This window comes from Rhinatrema bivittatum, chromosome 2 (genome assembly GCF_901001135.1).
Source record: "Rhinatrema bivittatum chromosome 2, aRhiBiv1.1, whole genome shotgun sequence".
NCBI lineage: Eukaryota > Metazoa > Chordata > Amphibia > Gymnophiona > Rhinatrematidae > Rhinatrema > Rhinatrema bivittatum.
The window spans coordinates 809,795,749-809,815,088 of NC_042616.1; the positions used below are offsets into that span (position 1 = coordinate 809,795,749).

A 19,340-nucleotide genomic window follows, 5' to 3' on the forward strand; every position below is an offset into this window, starting at 1 on the left:
CTTCAAATTGACAGAAACCCGCAACACCCATCCCACTCAATCTTCGTTTCTCTACAGAAGATCCTGCTCCTCCGAAGACCTCAGCAGCCACTTGGCTAAAGAACTCCCGCACATTGACCTGGCAGACCCCAACACTGCCCTACTTTCCTGGAGCAACATCACAGAGTCAGTAGCAAATAAATTATGTCCAATTTCATCAAAAAAACTTAACCCCAACGCCCCAAAAAGACAACCTTGGTTCACCAAAGACCTCCGAAAACTCAAACAATCCCTCAGAAAGAAAGAAAGCGAATGGCGCAAAACACCTTGTCCAAGCACACTATCCATATACAAATTTGCTCTCCACCACTACAGGAACTCTACCTTAAGAGCAAAAAGGGATTTCTACGCCCACAAGATCCACAACATTATCTTCGACCCTAAAGCTTTATTCTCATACGTATCCGAACTAACACAAACCAGTGCCCCAACGATCCCCATCGATCAGGCACAATCCAAAGCAGACGATTTGGCGCTTTTCTTCCAAAACAAATTATCCAACCTTTTAACTCTGCTGCCCCCTGGCCCATCTCCTACTACCAGCCACTATCTTCTAACAAACAAAAAAATATCCCTTGAAGCGTTCGAACCCACTACTGCTTCAGAGATCCATTCTCTCTTAAAGAAATTGAAACCTTCCTCCCATCCATTCGACCAAATCCCCACAAAACTTCTCCTGCTAATACCGGACACCATCTCCAATACCCTGGCCGATATTATAAACTGTTCTTTAGCTCAGGGAATCTACCCAGATGCCCTAAAACTAGCATCTCTCAAACCCCTTCTAAAGAAACCAAATTTGGACCCAAACGACAACAACAACTTCCGCCCTATTTCCAGTCTTCCTTTTATAGCCAAGATAATGGAAAAATTAGTCAACTCGCAACTCTCCGATTACCTGGAAGATCATAAAATACTGCACCCCACACAATACGGATTCCGCAAGGCATTAAGTACCGAATCCCTCCTCATTTCGCTGACAGACCATATCATCATGGGCCTGGACAAAGGACAATCCTTTTTACTAATTCTCCTAGACCTGTCTGTGGCTTTTGACACCATCAACCACTCCATCCTCCTTAACAGACTGTCGGACATCGGAATAACAGGAACGGCTCTCTCCTTCCTTAGTAACAGAGGGTACAAAGTCAAAATAAACAATAAAGAATCCCCTCGCTGCAATTCCTCACTAGGAGTTCCACAAGGCTCCTCTCTTTCCCCTACCCTCTTCAACATCTACTTACTTCCTCTATGCCAGCTGTTAACTAACCTTCAACTAAAACACTTTCTCTACGCAGACGACGTGCAAATATTGATCCCCATCAAAGAATCAATTACAAAAACTCTCGAATACTGGGAATCCTGTCGACAAGAAATCAACCTCCTCCTCTCCAGTTTAAACCTGATTTTAAATTTGGCGAAAACCGAACTCCTCCTCATTTTGCCGGAAACCAGTAAAACTACACAAAATACACCATCAAACATCTTTGTCTCCCAAGCTAGAGACCTAGGAGTCTTAATCGACAACCACTTAAGTTTAAAAACATTCATCAACCGTACCACCAAGGACGGCTTCTACAAACTACAGGTACTGAAAAGAATAAAACCACTTCTTCACTTTCAAGATTTCAGAACTGTCCTACAAGCTATAATTTTCTCCAAGATAGACTACTGCAACTCTATCTTGCTAGGTCTCCCTTCTTCTTCCATAAAACCACTCCAGATGCTACAAAACGCTGCCGCCAGGATTTTAACAAACACCAGAAGAAGAGATCACATCTCCCCCATTCTCAAAAAATTACACTGGCTCCCAATTCACTTCAGAATCCTCCACAAGTCCATCACCATCATCCATAAAACCATCTATTCTCAAGCCCCTCTTAGCCTTCAAATCCCGCTCAGACTACACTCCTCATCCAGACTAATCAGAGAAGCATACAGAGGATCCCTACACGTTCCCCAAACAAAAGTTACACACCATCAAACATTCAGAGAACGGGCTTTTTCCACTGTGGGACCATCTATATGGAATGCCATCCCCCCTGACCTCAGACAGGAACCTTGCTTACCAACATTCAGAAAAAGGCTAAAGACATGGTTTTTTAGACAAGCCTTTCCTGATCACAACTGACTCTCCTAACTTAAGAACATAAGAACATAAGAACATAAGAAATTGCCATGCTGGGTCAGACCAAGGGTCCATCAAGCCCAGCATCCTGTTTCCAACAGAGGCCAAACCAGGCCACAAGAACCTGGCAATTACCCAAACACCTAGAAGATCCCATGCTACTGATGCAATTAATAGCAGTGACTATTCCCTAAGTAAACTTGATTAATAGCAGTTAATGGACTTCTCTTCCAAGAACTTATCCAAACCTTTTTTGAACCCAGCTACACTAACTGCACTAACCACATCCTCTGGCAACAAATTCCAGAGATTTATTGTGCGTTGAGTGAAAAAGAATTTTCTCCGATTAGTCTTAAATGTGCTACTTGCTAACTTCATGGAATGCCCCCTAGTCCTTCTATTATTCGAAAGTGTAAATAACCGAGTCACATCTACTCGTTCAAGACCTCTCATGATCTTAAAGACCTCTATGATATCCCCCCTCAGCCGTCTCTTCTCCAAGCTGAACAGCCCTAACCTCTTCAGCCTTTCCTCATAGGGGAGCTGTTCCATCCCCTTTATCATTTTGGTTGCCCTTCTCTGTACCTTCTCCATTGCAACTATATCTTTTTTGAGATACGGCGACCAGAATTGTACACAGTATTCAAGGTGTGGTCTCACCATGGAGCGATATAGAGGCATTATGACATTTTCCGTTTTATTAACCATTCCCTTCCTAATAATTCCTAACATTTTATTTGCTTTTTTGACTGCTGCAGCACACTGAGCTGACGATTTCAATGTATTATCTACTATGACGCCTAGATCTCTTTCTTGGGTGGTAGCTCCTAATATGGAACCTAACATCGTGTAACTACAGCTAGGGTTATTTTTCCCTATATGCAACACCTTGCACTTGTCCACATTAAATTTCATCTGCCATTTGGATGCCCAATCTTCCAGTCTTGCAAGGTCCTCCTGTAATGTATCACAGTCTGCTTGTGATTTAACTACTCTGAATAATTTTGTATCATCTGCAAATTTGATAACGTCACTCATTGTATTCCTTTCCAGATCATTGATATATATATTGAAAAGCACCGGTCCAAGTACAGATCCCTGAGGCACTCCACTGTTTACCCTTTTCCACTGAGAAAATTGACCATTTAGTCCTACTCTCTGTTTCCTGTCTTTTAACCAGTTTGTAATCCACGAAAGGACATCGCCTCCTATCCCATGACTTTTTAGTTTTCGTAGAAGCCTCTCATGAGGGACTTTGTCAAACGCCTTCTGAAAATCCAAATACACTACATCTACCGGTTCACCTTTATCCACATGTTTATTAACCCCTTCAAAAAAATGAAGCAGGTTTGTTAGGCAAGACTTCCCTTGGGTAAATCCATGTTGACTGTGTCACTGTGTCACCAGAAAGACTACAACCACTTGTAAATTTCCCGTCAACACTATGGGGTAGATTTTTAAAAACAGCGCGATTGCGTACTTTTGTTTGCGCAGCAGGCGCAAACAAAAGTACGCTGGATTTTATAAGATACGCGCATAGCCGCGCGTATCCTCTAAAATCCTGGATCGGCGCGCACAAGGCTGCCGATTTTGGGCAACCGGTGTGCGCCGAGCCGCGCAGCCTGCCTCCATTCCCTCCGAGGCCGCTCCGAAATCGGAGCGGCCTCGGAGGGAACTTCCTTTCGCCCTCCCCTCAGCTTCCCCTCCCTTCCCCTACCTAACCCCCCCCCCCGGCCCTATCTAAACCCCCCCCCCTTACCTTTGTTCCTAGATTTACGCCTGCGAGAAGCAGACATAAATCTACGCGCGCCAGCAGACTGCTGGCGCGCTGTCCTCCAACCCGGGGGCTGGTCTGGAGGCCTGGACCACGCCCCCGGGCCGGCGCCACGCCCCCGGTCCCGTCCCCGAAACGCAGCGTCATCGGGTCCCGCCCCCCAACACGCCCCCTTCGACAAACCCCGGGACCTACGAGCGTCCTGGGGCTCTGCGCGCGCTGGCGGCCTATGGAAAATAGGCACGCCGGCGCGCAAGGCCCTGCTCGCGTAAATCCGGGCGGATTTACGTGAGCAGGGCTTTTAAAATCCGCCCGTATGTAAATAATTTATTCCTCTCATTGTTACTGCCTAAATTATTCCTTCTACTCTTCTTCTTCTCCTAGTTCCAACTTCCCCTGTTTTATTGTAACTTACTTCTTTGCCTCTCAACACCTGTTTATTGTTCAAAGTTATCACTCCCCCTGTTTCCTGTAAACCAGCATGATGTGATTGTATCATGAATGCCGGTATAAAAAAGCTTTAAATAAATAAATAAATCAGTGCCTAAGACTTGATCTCTCTGTCTCCTCTGCGTCCGTTGTCCCATATATTTTACATTTCACAGTCTTGAGGAAGTGAAAAGGGTGAGCTTTTTATTCTGCATACTTTATGAAACCTCATTCCCTGGGATCACTGTTCACTTGCTTATGTTATATTTATACTTTGCGTATATCAGTGAGTGATGGTTTCTGATGTAAAGCAATATATCAGCAGTCCATCTCCCTTAGATCTGATACTGGGAGTAGATCATTTGAAGGTGCTTTCAAAACTGTAAAGCTGCAAATTATCTCTATTTATTCGCTGCCATTCTAATTTGCTGTAAACTGCTTTGACTGAATTTTTGTATTCAAAAAGCCGGGTAATAAATACAAATAAATAAAATGCTTATTTTGCCCTTGAAATAAAATAGAAACCAGAGTGAGAAGAGGTATGGGAATGTTTTTCATTCTGATTGTAAACTAAATTATTTTAAAACTAAATCTTGCTGGTACTACTGCATCAAACATGGCTGTAATCCCTTGGTCTACCCTCTCATTATGATGCATTAAGGATATCTATATATTGGCCTCGTAGTACAATATGATCCTTTATTCTCTGCATTTCTTTTCCTCATGTCTCAGACACTAATGTCCCCTAGCATAGTAGACTTCCATATTCTGTTATTTATTTATTTGAGTATGGAGCTGGCAGTGTAGCAATGACAAGGCCAGAACAGAGACCAAGAAGGAAAGGGGAACTTATAGCACAAGAAGTACGAGGAAAGGAGGGGTTGCAGGTTACAAAAAAGCCAAGGTTTTTACCATTTTCTCTAGAGCCTTGGATATGAAACTTTTTTGTGCCAACCTCTACTTACTTTATGTTCTTCCTGTACTCCCACCACAGACTACATCTTCTCTATTTTGGTCACTCTGAGGACAATAACATAGAAACATAGAAATGACAGCAGAAGAAGACCAAACGGCCCATCCAATCTGCCCAGCAAGCTTTGCACTTTTTTTTTTTTCTCATACTTATCTGTTACTCTTGGCTCTTAGTAACCTTTTGGTTCTATTTCCCTTCCACCCCCACCATTAATGCAGAGAGCTGTGTTGGAGCTGCATCTGTGAGAAATATTTTGCTTAATTAGTTAGGGGTAGTAACCGCCGCAATAAGCAAGCTACACCCATTGAAAGGCTTTGTCCACTATCTTTTGCAGTTAGCTGTACAAAAGCCAAGATTGAATATTTCCTCTGCTAAATAGATACATTATTTCGCACAACTCACTATACACACAAAATTTAACCAGATAAAAAGGTGGTGCTGGAGGCTATGGCTAAACTTTAGCAAGTACATGCAGAAAATGAGCTGTCCACCTAAAGTTACACATATATGTCTGGTCAGAAAAATACCTTTCTCCCAGGACAAGCAGGATAGTAGTCCTCACATGTGGGTGATGTCACTGGACGGAGCCCTATCACGGAAAACTTTTCTGTCAAAGTTTCTAGAACTTTTGACTGACACACTGAGCATGCCCAGCATGCCATAATCCCTGCAGCCATAGGGGTCTCCCCTCAGTCTCTTTTTTTCCGCGCTGCAGTTTGCCTCATGGTTAGGAGCTCTGTGAGAATTCTCACACAATTTTCCTCACGGAAAAAACTTGAAGATTACTTCATTAAAAAGTTCCCTCATAGGGGTCTCCCATCGCGATATTATTTTTCATCATTCGGTGAGTAAAGTTCACTGTCCCTGGTCGGACTCCCCCAGCCAACAGATGTCAACAGAGGACATGGTTACACTGGATCTGTACGATGTCCCTGTCAACGAAGCACCGGAAGTTCTCCTGGACCTCCATGATTCAGCCCCCCCCTCCCCCGGCATTTCAAGACCCGGAACCATCCCAGCTACTGGCTGACGCGCCAGTGATTGAGGAAATTGCGCCAGTGGTACCGGACTGCGAACTGCCACTTTTTGGCGATGATGTCCTGAGCGAGCAATTACTGGCTGGAATAACCTCGCATCAGGATTGTCATCATGAGCAAATCCTCCAGGAACTGCGGTTGCTGAGAGCCGACTTTAGAGAATGTATGGCGGCACTGATCGGCGCAATCCAAGCAGTTGCCTCTAAATTACCTTCCTTCAATCATTCCTAAAAAGTTAAATAAAAGTAATATTTTGTTTTCAATTTGAGTACGTGTACTTTTATGTTTATATTACTACTGGCAAATTCTTATACGGCCACACATGGAGCATAAGATGGGCATGGCAATTGAACAGATCTCGCAGTAGGTGTGAATAAGAGCTTCATTGTTACTGCGGTTGGCGGAGGGGGGGGGGGGACAAAACATGTTCATGATGTCTATGACACCCCATTCCCTTAGGCCAGGTATGAAGGTGCAGACGGCTGGAGAAGGGCCCGGGGGGGAGGAGGGGAATCCTTTGTCCTGGAGGGGCGCTCCACATTCAAGAGTATAAAAGTCAGGTAATTTTGTATACAATGGGTCGCCACACATTATTTATGTAACACTTCCACTTCACGAAATGTTAATGTTACGTTAAAAAACAGATTTTTATTGCTGGGAAAAGCTTTCATATTCAGAGAAGGAAAACTTGATGTGGGTTGAATGTTGTAAACATTATATCCATGTTACACATCAAGGGATATTTATTCAACCATAAATAACCATATCCAATCATGGTCCTCAATCACTGAAACAACCGCTAACATCATTAACCTGGAGAAGATCAAACACCTAAAGAACAAAAAAGAAATACAAAACCCATGGTTTAACACCACCCTAAAAAACATGAAATCAGCTCTCAGGAAAACAGAGAAAGAATGGCAAAAAAATAAGCTGCCTGCTACACTACAAAAATACCGTTCACAATTAGCAGCCTACAAGAAATCAATCCAAAACACAAAACGGAACTACTTCGGCAATAAAATTATAAATTCCTCCAACAAACCCAAATCCTTATTCAACCTTGTAAACAACCTCATCTCCGATATCCACATCTCCAACGCTATTACCAAAAAAAACCTAAGCCAAGATTTAGCCATCTACTTTAAGGATAAAATCTCCAAAATAACAAACACCTTCATCACCACTTCTTTCTGCAATTTACAAACTTCTTCAATTAACATCCCTCCTTGGCTCGACTTCAGACCTATTTCCATCACTGAAACAGAAAAAATGATGAAGAAAATCAACCCTGCTCGTCATGAACTCGACACCATTCCCACCCGAGTTCTTAAAGAAATTGCCTATCCTTTAGCTCCAACAATTTCAGCAATCATCAACAAATCGCTCGAGGAAGGCGAGCTGCCTCCCAAGTTAAAAATTGCCACCGTCACTCCTTTATTAAAGAAAAAAAACCTCAATCCAGATGACCTAAACAACTACCGCCCAATCTCCAACCTACCCTTCTTTGCAAAAATGATTGAGAAGGCGGCATTGAAACAACTCAACGACCATCTAGACGATAATAAAATTCTTTATCCTTCCCAATTCGGCTTCAGAAAAAACCACAGCACTGAAACCCTCCTCCTTAAACTCTCCAATACCATCCTAAGAGGTTTTGACAACAAAAAAGGATACCTTCTTATTCTCTTAGACCTCTCTGCTGCCTTCGATACAGTGGATCATAAAATTCTCATCTCCTGTCTAGAATCCATTGGGCTGGCTGGCAAAACTCTCAGTTGGTTCTCATCCTTCCTCAGTAACAGACACTTCAAAGTTTTTCACAACAATAGCTCTTCTTCTCCTATCCCCCTCGATACAGGTGTGCCTCAAGGATCAGCACTTTCACCAATTGTATTCAACATCTACCTGACCCCTCTTTGCCATCTCTTATCTAGTCTTGACATAACGTATTACATGTATGCAGACGATATTCAATTACTCATTCCTATTTCTTCCTCGATAGAAGATGCTATGTCTAAAGCAGCCTCACACTTGGATACTATCAGAAACTTGCTAATTCATCTTAAATTATGTCTAAATACAAGCAAAACCGAATGTATCCTAATTGCCAAAAAAAATCCTGGACATTTAACAATTCCACCCTTCTACTTTGACAAGACCCTCGTCCTTCTCAAAGAGAGCGTTAAAGACCTGGGTGTCTGGTTAGACACTGACCTAATCTACAAAAAACACATCTCCACAAAAATAAAGGAAGGCTTTCACAAACTTCAAATAATAAAACATCTAAAACCCCTACTCCATCCCCATGATTTCAAAACTGTCCTTCAAGCCCTCATTTTTTCAGGTTTGGATTACTGCAACTCCCTATTGATTGGCCTTCCAAAATCTTCCTTGAGACCCTTGCAGCTCCTTCAGAATGCTGCAGCCAGAGTTCTAACAGGTACAAGAAAAGCTGATCACATTACACCTGTTCTCAACCAATTACAGTGGCTCCCTATTGAAAAAAGAGCAGAATTCAAAGTCCTCACCATACTCCACAAAGCAATATACAATGCCGACTATTCCGCCTTTGATGACATCATTCACATCCATTGCTCCCAACGTACTACACGAACAGCCAGCAAAATTAATCTAGTGATTCCCTCACTACCACAGGCTAAATTATCCTCCACCAGAAACAGAGCCTTTTCCATCATCGGCCCTAAGCTCTGGAACTCGCTTCCTCATTGCCTCACCAATCAAGATAACTTAAAATCCTTCAAAAAAGACTTAAAACCCTGGCTTCTCAGCCAATCTTTTAAAGATAGTACTCAATTACTTTAAAATTCTTTTATATATTCTGCCATTTTTCAATCTTCAATCTCCCTGTTACAATGATACAGATGCCCTTCAATGCTTCATGAGATATATGTACATCTATTCAGGGTTCTATCCTGTGTTATCTTGTTATACATTCTCCTGTTGTATTTACTATCGTTAATTTTAAATTGTAATCTTCATACATCGTTCTATGTAACATGTTGTTTCTGTATGTAAACCGGAGTGAAGGCAACTCTGCTATACCTCGGTATATAAAAAAATGCTAAATAAATAAATAAATAAATATGCTACTGTTAATATTTCAGTGGCTGGAAATGGCCTGGAGGGAAAATAATTTATCAGGTTTGAATGGGTTGACAAACTATATTAAAGACAGAAAAATATGGATATGATGAAATCGATGTGAATTGTTAATAGTTTGATGGAGGGGTCATCTTCCGGTTATATGTTCTGTTCTGAGGAGTTAATTTTTAAAGAAATCAATCTCGAATTCTGAAAGAAAAAGAGAAAAAAAGGCAAGAGTGAATAGGACATACAGTTACAGAAATGATTAATATCTATAATAAAGCACAACTATGAACTACAATGAAAGCGCAATATCATCGTGGGGCACTGTAGACAGGAGTGGTACTATAACAGCAGTAATGAAATGTAATGTATGACATTAAACTTACAAGAGAAATAACTGTCGATGATCCTTCGTCGGACTTCATGACCCCGTGCAGTGTTGTCCGCTTCAGCTGTGAGCTCCACGGGCGGATTGGGTGGCAAGTCTTCGTCAACCTCAGCATGCACACCGAATCTCTGACAAATGTTGAGTAGCATGCAGCAGGCAACAATTATGCTCACGACCTTTTCTGCACTGTATTGCAGGCCCCCCCCCCCCCCCCGAGCGATCCAGACATTGAAAACGCCCCTTCAGAACTCCAAAAGTGCGCTCAATCACGTTTCTGGTGCTGCCATGAGCCTCATTGTAGCGTTTTTCGGCAGCTGTGCCTGGGGACTGGAGCAGAGTTAGCAACCAAGGCTTACAGCCATAGCCACCATCACCTGTGGGATGAAAAATCGGGGATGAATTGAAAACAACTTTGCGGCGCAAAACACTGTAAACATAGAATGACATAATAAACATTGCTGTATAGCTATCATCCTTAACATCCGGAGAACAGAACACATGACAGACAGAATCACGGGAAGTAGCAATTGTCACTTACCAAGTAGCCAACCTTCACCGTACTTTCCTTCAGGGAATTGGGTACCCAGAGATGAATGTGCGAGAATGTAGGCGTCATGGCAGCTCCCTGGAAAGTTCGCTACAACATTTAGAATACGAAGGCGTGCATCGCAAACCACTTGCACATTCATGGAATGGAAGTGCTTGCGATTCCGGAATGCACTCTCTTCATCCAACCTGGGTGTAAACGCAATATGAGTGCAGTCGATAGCACCCAATACGTTAGGCATCCCCACAATACCCATGAATCCGCTGCGGATCTGTTGCAGTTCAGCTGGATCTGTAGGATAGATGATGTACTCCCTCATCCGCTTCATCATGGCCTTCAACACCTGAGACAGGTGCCGTGAAACGGAGGCCTGCGTCATACCAGCAATTATACTCACTGGGTTTTGAAAACTTCCGGTACCAAAAAAATTTAAGGCGCACAGAAGTTTATTCAATCCGGGCACAGCATGGTGTCAATTGGCCTGGGGGTCCAGGTCCTCATGCAGGTCTTCATAGAGGGACAAGATTGCTTGTGAGTTCGGACAACATCTCGCTCACACATGCCAAAAAGTGTTGTCCGTGTGCAAATGAAACGTCCCGGCCGGTGGATGGCCCGCTGATGGCCTGGCATGCAGCTGGCACGGTGCTCTGCCTGCAGGGAATACAACAGACTAAAACACACGATGATAAAACACGTAATTCAAATTAGTAGATGAACACATATAAGTGCTTTAACAACTCATTCATGCTTACATCTGCCACAGGGATCTCTGGTGTACAGTTTGAATGGCGGTACACAAAAATAATGTAACAGATGAATGTGGCTAGAGAGAGATGGACAGATAGTCCGCCATCACTGTTCAGAGTAAACTACAACCAAGCATTTATAAATTGTTTTCAATGCAGATATAGCAGACACAAAATCTGTCACATAAAGAAAAACAGGAAATATATACAGATAGAAAAAAAGAAGCATGGCCATGGACATGAATCAGCAACACTGTTATAGACAACCGTATAGGCGACCGTAGAGGAACCATCTCTCGGTTTAACTATACCATCCATCAATGCCGTAAAGAACGGCGTCTGTGTAAGTCCGTGTCCGTGTCTTCTGGCGCCCATCTCTCTGGGCGCCCATCTTCCGGCGTCCGTAGAGGCGTTCACGTCTCCACCTTTATGGATGCCTATGTTCACGGGCGCCCATCTCTCTGGGCGCCCATCTTCCGGCGTCCGTAGAGGCTTTCTCGTCTCCGCCTTTACGGACGCCTATGTTCACGGGCGCCCATCTCTCTGGGCGCCCATCTTCCGGCATCCGTAGAGGCTTTCTCGTCTCCGCCTTTTCGGACGCCTATGTTCACGGGCGCCCATCTCTCTGGGCGCCCATCTTCTGGCGTCCGTAGAGGCTTTCTCGTCTCCGCCTTTACGGACGCCTATGTTCACGGGCGCCCATCTCTCTGGGCGCCCTTTTTCCGGCGTCCGTAGAGATGTTCTCGTCTCCGCCTTTACGGACGCCTATGTTCATCGGCGCCCATCTCTCTGGGCGCCCTTTTTCCGGCGTCCGTAGAGGCTTTCTCGTCTCCGCCTTTACGGACGCCTATGTTCACGGGCGCCCATCTCTCTGGGCGCCCATCTTCCGGCGTCCGTAGAGATGTTCTCGTCTCCGCCTTTACGGACGCCTATGTTTGCGGGCGCCCATCTCTCTGGGCGTCCATCTTCCGGCGTTCGTTGAGGTGTTCTCATCTCCGCCTTTACGGACGCCTATGTTCACGGGTGCCCATCTCTCTGGACGCCCATCTTCCGGCGTCCGTACAGGCTTTCTCTTCTCCGCCTTTATGAACGCCTATGTCTACCGGCGCCCATCTTCCGGCGTCAATAGAGGCGCCAGAAGACACGGACGCCGTTCTTTACAGCTAAACAAAACCAGATCACGTTCTTCCTCTGGTCTTGCAGCTGGGTTCACCGGTCGGATGGGTTCTCCTTGCTGCGGCCCCCCCCCCCCGTTCACCTCTCCAATCTGCTGAGCATTTCCTGTGTTTCTCAGTCGAGCATATCTCCTTCTACTTCTCAACCGAATGAAAATTAGCATCAGAGCAATAACATACAGGTTGTCCATGGCGCATTCCGGTACGAAGCTGATCGAACACCACACTAACGCCAGGTAAAGGGTAGGTGGTAAATTAACAGGTTAAAGACGCGACAAAATAGCAGGTTAGAAAGGTGATAATCAGAGCGCACGTTACAGTATCAGAGGAAATAGCTAATCCATTCATTAACATATCATTTATATGCCGCGTGCGGAAAGAGATACGCGTCGGTTTCAAGAAGCGCTAAGGACGCGTGAAACCGGATACTGTATCGCGGGATCGCCTTACGCGTCCCATTTGTGCGCCCACAGTGGGTTAGAAACGGGGAAACTGCGGCCGCACTTTACTGTATCGGCCTACTGCAGTATTTTTCTTTCTTATCCTGAAAATTAATTACCTGAAATATCTACTATGGCATTACTAATTTATCTTCTCCTGAAACTTTACTCTGCCAACCAGTGTCTAGCCCCCTAACTAGTGAATTAGTCTGTAAAGTTAGAAGTAAAAGTTGGGGTGGGAGAAGGGTGCGCCTTCTTTCTACTCTTCCTTTCTAAAACTAAGTAGAAAAATCCTAAGAAGCAAAAAAATAAAAGCAATGCAAAAAAATCCCTTTTTCAAAAATTAAAAGAACAAAAAGTTATTAATAAAAATTATCCCCCCTTCAATGTAAGGTCTCCCCTGTTGAATTCAGCCAGAAAAAATTACCTATTGTAATTTAGCTCCTCCAATAAAGGCAGATTAGTTCTTAGCTGTGATGACCTATATCCTCCACTTTCGTTCCCAAAAAACACTATTCAATTCAGGAAACCTTGTTCTACAGACCTTCTCATCAATCAGTTCACTAATGAATTATTACATCTCGATCTCTCCAACGCATCTACAGCCACCACCTCATGGTGCAACATCACCAAAAAGATCGCAGACATTACCTGCCCTTCCATCACAAAAGTAGTACAACCTTCGCCAGACAACAGGAAACCCTGGTTCACCCCAGAACTGAAGCTGCTTAAACAAGAGCTAAGAAATAAAGAACACACTTGGAGGAGAAACCCATCCCCCACAACATTAGCTATTTATAAAACCTCCCTCAATGCTTATAGGATCACCATACTGAGAACAAAGAGAGATTTTTTCTCAAAAAAAATACATCATTTCATATTTGATTCAAAAGCACTTTTCTCCTACGTTTCAGCTCTCACTAAACCATCACCTCCTACCATTCCTGATGATCAAGCACTCAACAAAGCATCAGAACTAGCAGAATACTTTAAGGATAAAATTGACAAACTGACTATCTCTTTCTCATCATCTTTTTCATATCCCCCTTTCCCTCACATTACCTCACCTCAACTAAATACAACGCTGGAAACTTTCGAGACCACTTCAGCACTTGAGATAGAAAACATACTTAAAAAAATGAAACCGTCATCTCATCCCTTAGACACAATTCCTACTAACCTTCTCATCGCAATAAGAAACTCCATATCAAAACCAATTGCAGACATCATTAACTGCTCTCTCTCCCAGGGTCTAGTTCCTGACCAACTTAAATTAGCCATTCTCAAACCTCTACTTAAAAAACCTAACCTTCCAACAACAGATCCAGCTAACTTCCACCCAATAGCTAATCTGCCATTGATCGCCAAAATTATGGAAAAGATAGTCAATAAACAACTATCTGAATATTTGGAAGAAAACAACATTCTTGTATCTTCCCAGTATGGCTTTCGGAAATCGTTAAGCACTGAATCTCTCCTTATCTCTCTTACCGATTCTATTCTATCTAATATGGACAAAAAACAACCACATCTTTTGATACTACTAGATCTCTCTGCAGCCTTTGACACTGTCAACCATTCATCTCTATTAAAATGTCTGGCAGATATAGGCATTAAAGGAACAGTCTTCAGCTGGTTCAAATCCTTCCTAGCAAATAGACAATTCAAAGTAAAGATTAACAACAAAGAATCACAACCGATCCCTTCCAACCGGGGGGTCCCTCAGGGTTCCTCCCTTTCCCCTACCCTCTTCAACATTTACCTCTTACCTCTATGTCATCTACTTACTAAACTAAACCTAACTCACTATCTCTACGCGGATGACATCCAGATACTCATCCCAATCTCAGAATCCTTACAAAAAACCTTGGCTCACTGGAACAATTGTTTGCAACAGATCAATCATCTTCTCTCCAGCCTTTGCCTCATTCTTAACAACAACAAAACTGAGATCCTAATCATCAATCAAGACATCAACATCAAACTTCTAAACCCAGCTGACCTACTCAACTCATCCACTCCCATATTAAATCACTCACCACATGTTCGAGATCTAGGTATCATGCTAGACAATCAGCTCAATTTTAAAAAATTCATAAGCACAACCACCAAAGACTGTTTTTATAAGTTACAAGTCTTAAAAAAATTGAAGCCTCTTCTTTATTTCAACGATTTTCGGATGGTCCTACAAGCCATTATTCTATCAAAAGTCGACTATTGCAATTCGCTTCTCTTTGGCCTTCCATATTCATGCATCAAACCACTCCAAATGCTACAGAACTCTGCAGCCAGAATCCTTACCAATACGAATAAAAGAGATCACATCACCCCCATTCTCAAGCTCCTCCACTGGCTGCCTATAAAGCAAAGGATCCTATATAAAGTACTCACCGTAATTCATAAATCCATTCACAATATCTCTCCTCTTCAATTATGTAACCAACTACGCCCTCACTCCTCCTCTAGACCCATCAGAGGAGCATATAAAGGCACACTCTATGTACCTTCAACAAAATCCTCGCATCATAAACGTGCCATATCTACAGCAGGCCCCATTCAATGGAATGCGCTCCCACCAGACATTCGGCTTGAGTTCTGCCACTCTTCATTCAAAAAAAAACTTAAAACCTGGCTCTTTAGCCAAGCTTTTCCAGGACCATGATCATCATTTTTTCCCCTCCAACCAGCAAGAACATATCTTCTTCACAAACCCCCATTTTCCATACCACTACCTACTTCGGTATCTAATCTCTTGCTGCAGGACACTTGAGACTTTCTCACTTATACGTTATAATTTTTATGCTCAATAAGACCTGTCAACTTAATTGTTTAAGTCTTTTTTTTTTTTTTTTTTTCTCCTTTATCTTTTGGTCATCAATGTTACAACGTTATTGTTAAATTTTGAACTTATGTACACTGTTCCAAGTTTCATAACCTTGTTCTATGTAATGCCTTTTGGCAATTTTCATGTTCTGTTTCAATGTAAACCGATGTGATCTTTATTTCATATAGGAACACCGGTATATAAAAATCTAAAAATAAATAAATAAATAAATAAATAAATATGCAGAGATCAAATACTCATCCAATTAACACAGGCAATGAGCTCCTCTCAACTTCCAAGCTTCAAAGAAAAATCCATCCCTTCGAACTACTGAATCCAAAGGCAGAAACAAAAAAGGCACTAGAGCAAGGAACCCCTTCCCCTCTACTCTTCCTTTATAAAACAAAGTAGAAAAAATGCCTAAGAAACAAAAAAAAATGCAAAAATCCCTTTTTTCAAAAATTAAAAGAACAAAATGTTATTAGTAAAAGTGATCCCCCTTCAAAGTAAGGTCTCCACAGTTGAATTCAGCCAGAAAAAAATTACCTGATGTAGTTTAGCTTCTCCAATAAAGGCAGCAGGAGTTGATTCCCCCTGTTGATGATGTCTTCCCATAAGTTTTATTAGAATTGATGAGAAAACCCAATTTTGGAGCCCAAAATAGGCTGTAGTGCTTCTACCATTGACTTTATTGGCAAAAGAATGAAAGATTAAAACAAATACTTTTTTTCCTTTTAAAACTAATGAACTGAATGGAGATGCTCTAAAAAAAAAAATGAAGAAACCAAAACAAAAATGTTTCTGCTGCACATCCCTATTGAAAACATAGGGAGGTCCATATTCATAACCTACGTAGACAAATAACTTAAAAATATTTATTAGCTCCCCTCTCAAACCCCCTCCTAGTGACCAAAAAATCATCCCTGCTGAGTGAGAGTCTCACTCACCCGCTCCCAGCGGCTCCAGCGCTACATCTGATAATCAGCACTTAGTTTACACTTCCATGCGTAACACTTGGAAGTGCTGAATGGGATGGGAGTTCCCGGGGGGGGGGGGGGGGGAGAGGGGGGAATAACTTGTCTACTAAATGGCCTACTGAATATTGCCCTCACAATTTATAGTCATTTATAGAGTTTTGTTAAGGTTAAATTCAGGATAATATGAATAGTAGTACCTGCAAAAATGAAAAAAATAATCTAAAATAAATTAGTGCTTCAAAACCTGTGAAGTAGAAATGAATATTTGTCTAACGAGTGTGAGGAAAATGAGGTGCTCAATTTTTCTATCATGTTTTGAACAATACTTGTATTTAAGCGCAATGGTGGTTTTCAAAGAGAAAAATAATATGCCAAGTGTTAAACACTTTTTCAGCAGCTTTGCCTGAGGAAATAGATGTGTGAATTGTATTCTCACCTCAGCTGAAGGAAGTTTAATTAACAGTGTATGACTTTTCTTTCCCAGAGTCCCAGGAGACATTGATGAGGTCAATGCCCTGAAGCTGCAGGTTGATCAATGGAAAATACCTACAGGCCTGGAAGATCCTCATGTTCCAGGTAATGAATGTGAATGCTAACAAATCTAGCAATATACTTTACTCGGCAATTACTTCTCAGAATTGGTTCTTCTTAATTCAAAAGCTCATAGGACAAAAAAATCATATAAAAGTTGTATTTTACAATACATAGTTAGTGAATAAAGTTCTCAAGCCATCTGTCACATATCACCACACACATCTTGAATGTTCAGAAGTCATAGTTACTTAGTAGTTGACAGCAGATAAAGGCCACTTGACCCATTCATCCAGTCCACACTACAGGGATATATCCCAGCTGTAGAAGGTGGACCGTTTGCAGGCATTCAGAGTAGTTAAATCACAAGCAGATTGTGATAAATTTCAGGAGGACCTTGTGAGACTGGAAAATTGGGCATCTAAATGGCAGATGAAATTTAATGTGGATAAGTGCAAGGTGATGCATATAGGGAAAAATAACCCATGCTGTAATTACACAATGCTCTAGGTTCCATATGTTATGCTCAGGCTTGTGAACCCTTGGGCCAACGGGAGGATGGAATACCTTAGGAGGAAGATCCGTAGGCTCTCCCGTCGGGTGGCAAGGCAGGAACAGAAGACGTGACCAGCTGACCCTCGGCACTAGAGACAGAGACGACTGTGGAGGCAGACGATGAGTCGTGATGTCGAGGAAAGGAACTGTGTCTTCGCCACTGGAAGCCCGCGATCCCCCCAGGAGGAGCCCGTAGGGACCCGGACTGCTGGGACTTAGGTGGACCTTTGAGAGGTCAAGAAGTCGAGTGTTCGGTGCAAGGGCTGACTGGAGCTTCACCCCTGGAAGCACGTGGTCCCGGTCCCCCCCCAGGAGGAGCCCTTAGGCACCCGGGCCACTGGGACTTAGGTGGGCCCTTGGAGACGTTGGTCAAGAGGAAGTCCAAGGTCAAGTGCCAGAGGGTTGTCGCTTACCAGTCCAAGGTCACACACCGAGGAATCACCACTTGCCAGTCCGAAGTCACACACCAGAGAATCACCGCTTGCCAGTCCGAAGTCAAACACCAGGAATCACCGCTAGCCGATCCGAAGTCAGGAACCAGGATCACCAAGACAAGACAGGAACAAGGATCCGAAGTAGAACTCACCGAAGCAAGCAGACCTGACTAACCCAAAAGTTGCCAAGTCGAGGAATGAGCAGAGGATGCCTCCTTTTATACTTCCTCTGCTTTGGCTCATAGGGAACAGCTGAACCTGGTTAAAGGGATCAGGTCCCTTTAAATCTAAAGAGGAGGCGCGGCCTCATGCCTAAAGATGCGGCGGCCATCTTGGATTTCCTCCGCGGAGGAAATGCTGGAGGACGCCGCGAGGGAGGAGCAAGGACGGCTCCCCACCCGGCGGCCAGAGCGGGGACCCACGCCGAAGCGACTGGCATCGGGTCAGGGGTCTTCCCCGGAGTTCCCGCGGCGGGTCACCGTCGCGGGCAAGGTAGGGGGCCGCGCTCGTGGAAGGCCATGAGCGTGGAACACAACACCATATTAGAAGCTACCACCCAGGAAAGAGATCTAGGTGTCATAATGGATAATACATTGAAATCATTGGCTCAGTGTGCTGTGGCAGTCAAAAAAGCAAACAGAATGTTAGGAATTATTAGGAAGGGAATAGTGAATAAAACGGAAAATGTCATAATGCCTCTGTATTGCTCCATGGTGAGACTGCACCTTGAATACTGTGTACAATTTTGGTCGCCGCATCTCAAAAAAGATATAGTTACGATGGAGAAGGTACAGAGAAGGGCAACCAAAATGATAAAGGGGATGGAACAGCTCCCCTATGAGGAAAGACTAAAGAGGTTAGGGCTGTTCAGCTTGGAGAAGAGACGGCTAAGGGGGGATATGATAGAGGTCTTTAAAATCATGAGAGATCTAAAATGGGTAAATGTGACTCGGGTTATTTACCCTTTCAGGTAATAGAAGAACTAGGGGGCACTCCATGAAGTTAGCATGTAGCACATTTAAAACTAATTGGAGAAAATTATTTTTCACTCAACGCACAATTAACACTCTTTGTTGCCAGTGTTAGGATCGTGGACCCTTGGGCCGGCTGAGACAGCAGGTGTAGTGCTGTGGAACCCCACAGTGGGCATCGCCGCCAGGAGGTGGCGCTGAGGAGAGATTTCGAAGAGGGCTTCACCACTGGAAGCCCGAGGTCCCCCCAGGAGGAGCCCG

At 43.4% G+C, this 19,340-nt stretch overlaps 1 protein-coding gene across 3 annotated transcripts in view; it reads left to right on the forward strand.

The window, feature by feature from the left end:
• ARHGAP39 (Rho GTPase activating protein 39) overlaps positions 1-19,340 on the forward strand; it is a 725,782-nt gene that overhangs the window by 623,775 nt on the left and 82,667 nt on the right. For all 3 annotated transcript variants that reach the window (XM_029592209.1, XM_029592211.1, XM_029592212.1), the window contains one exon: positions 17,073-17,164. In XM_029592209.1, the coding sequence (XP_029448069.1) occupies positions 17,073-17,164 (92 nt within the window). The remainder of the gene's footprint in view (positions 1-17,072; positions 17,165-19,340) is intronic.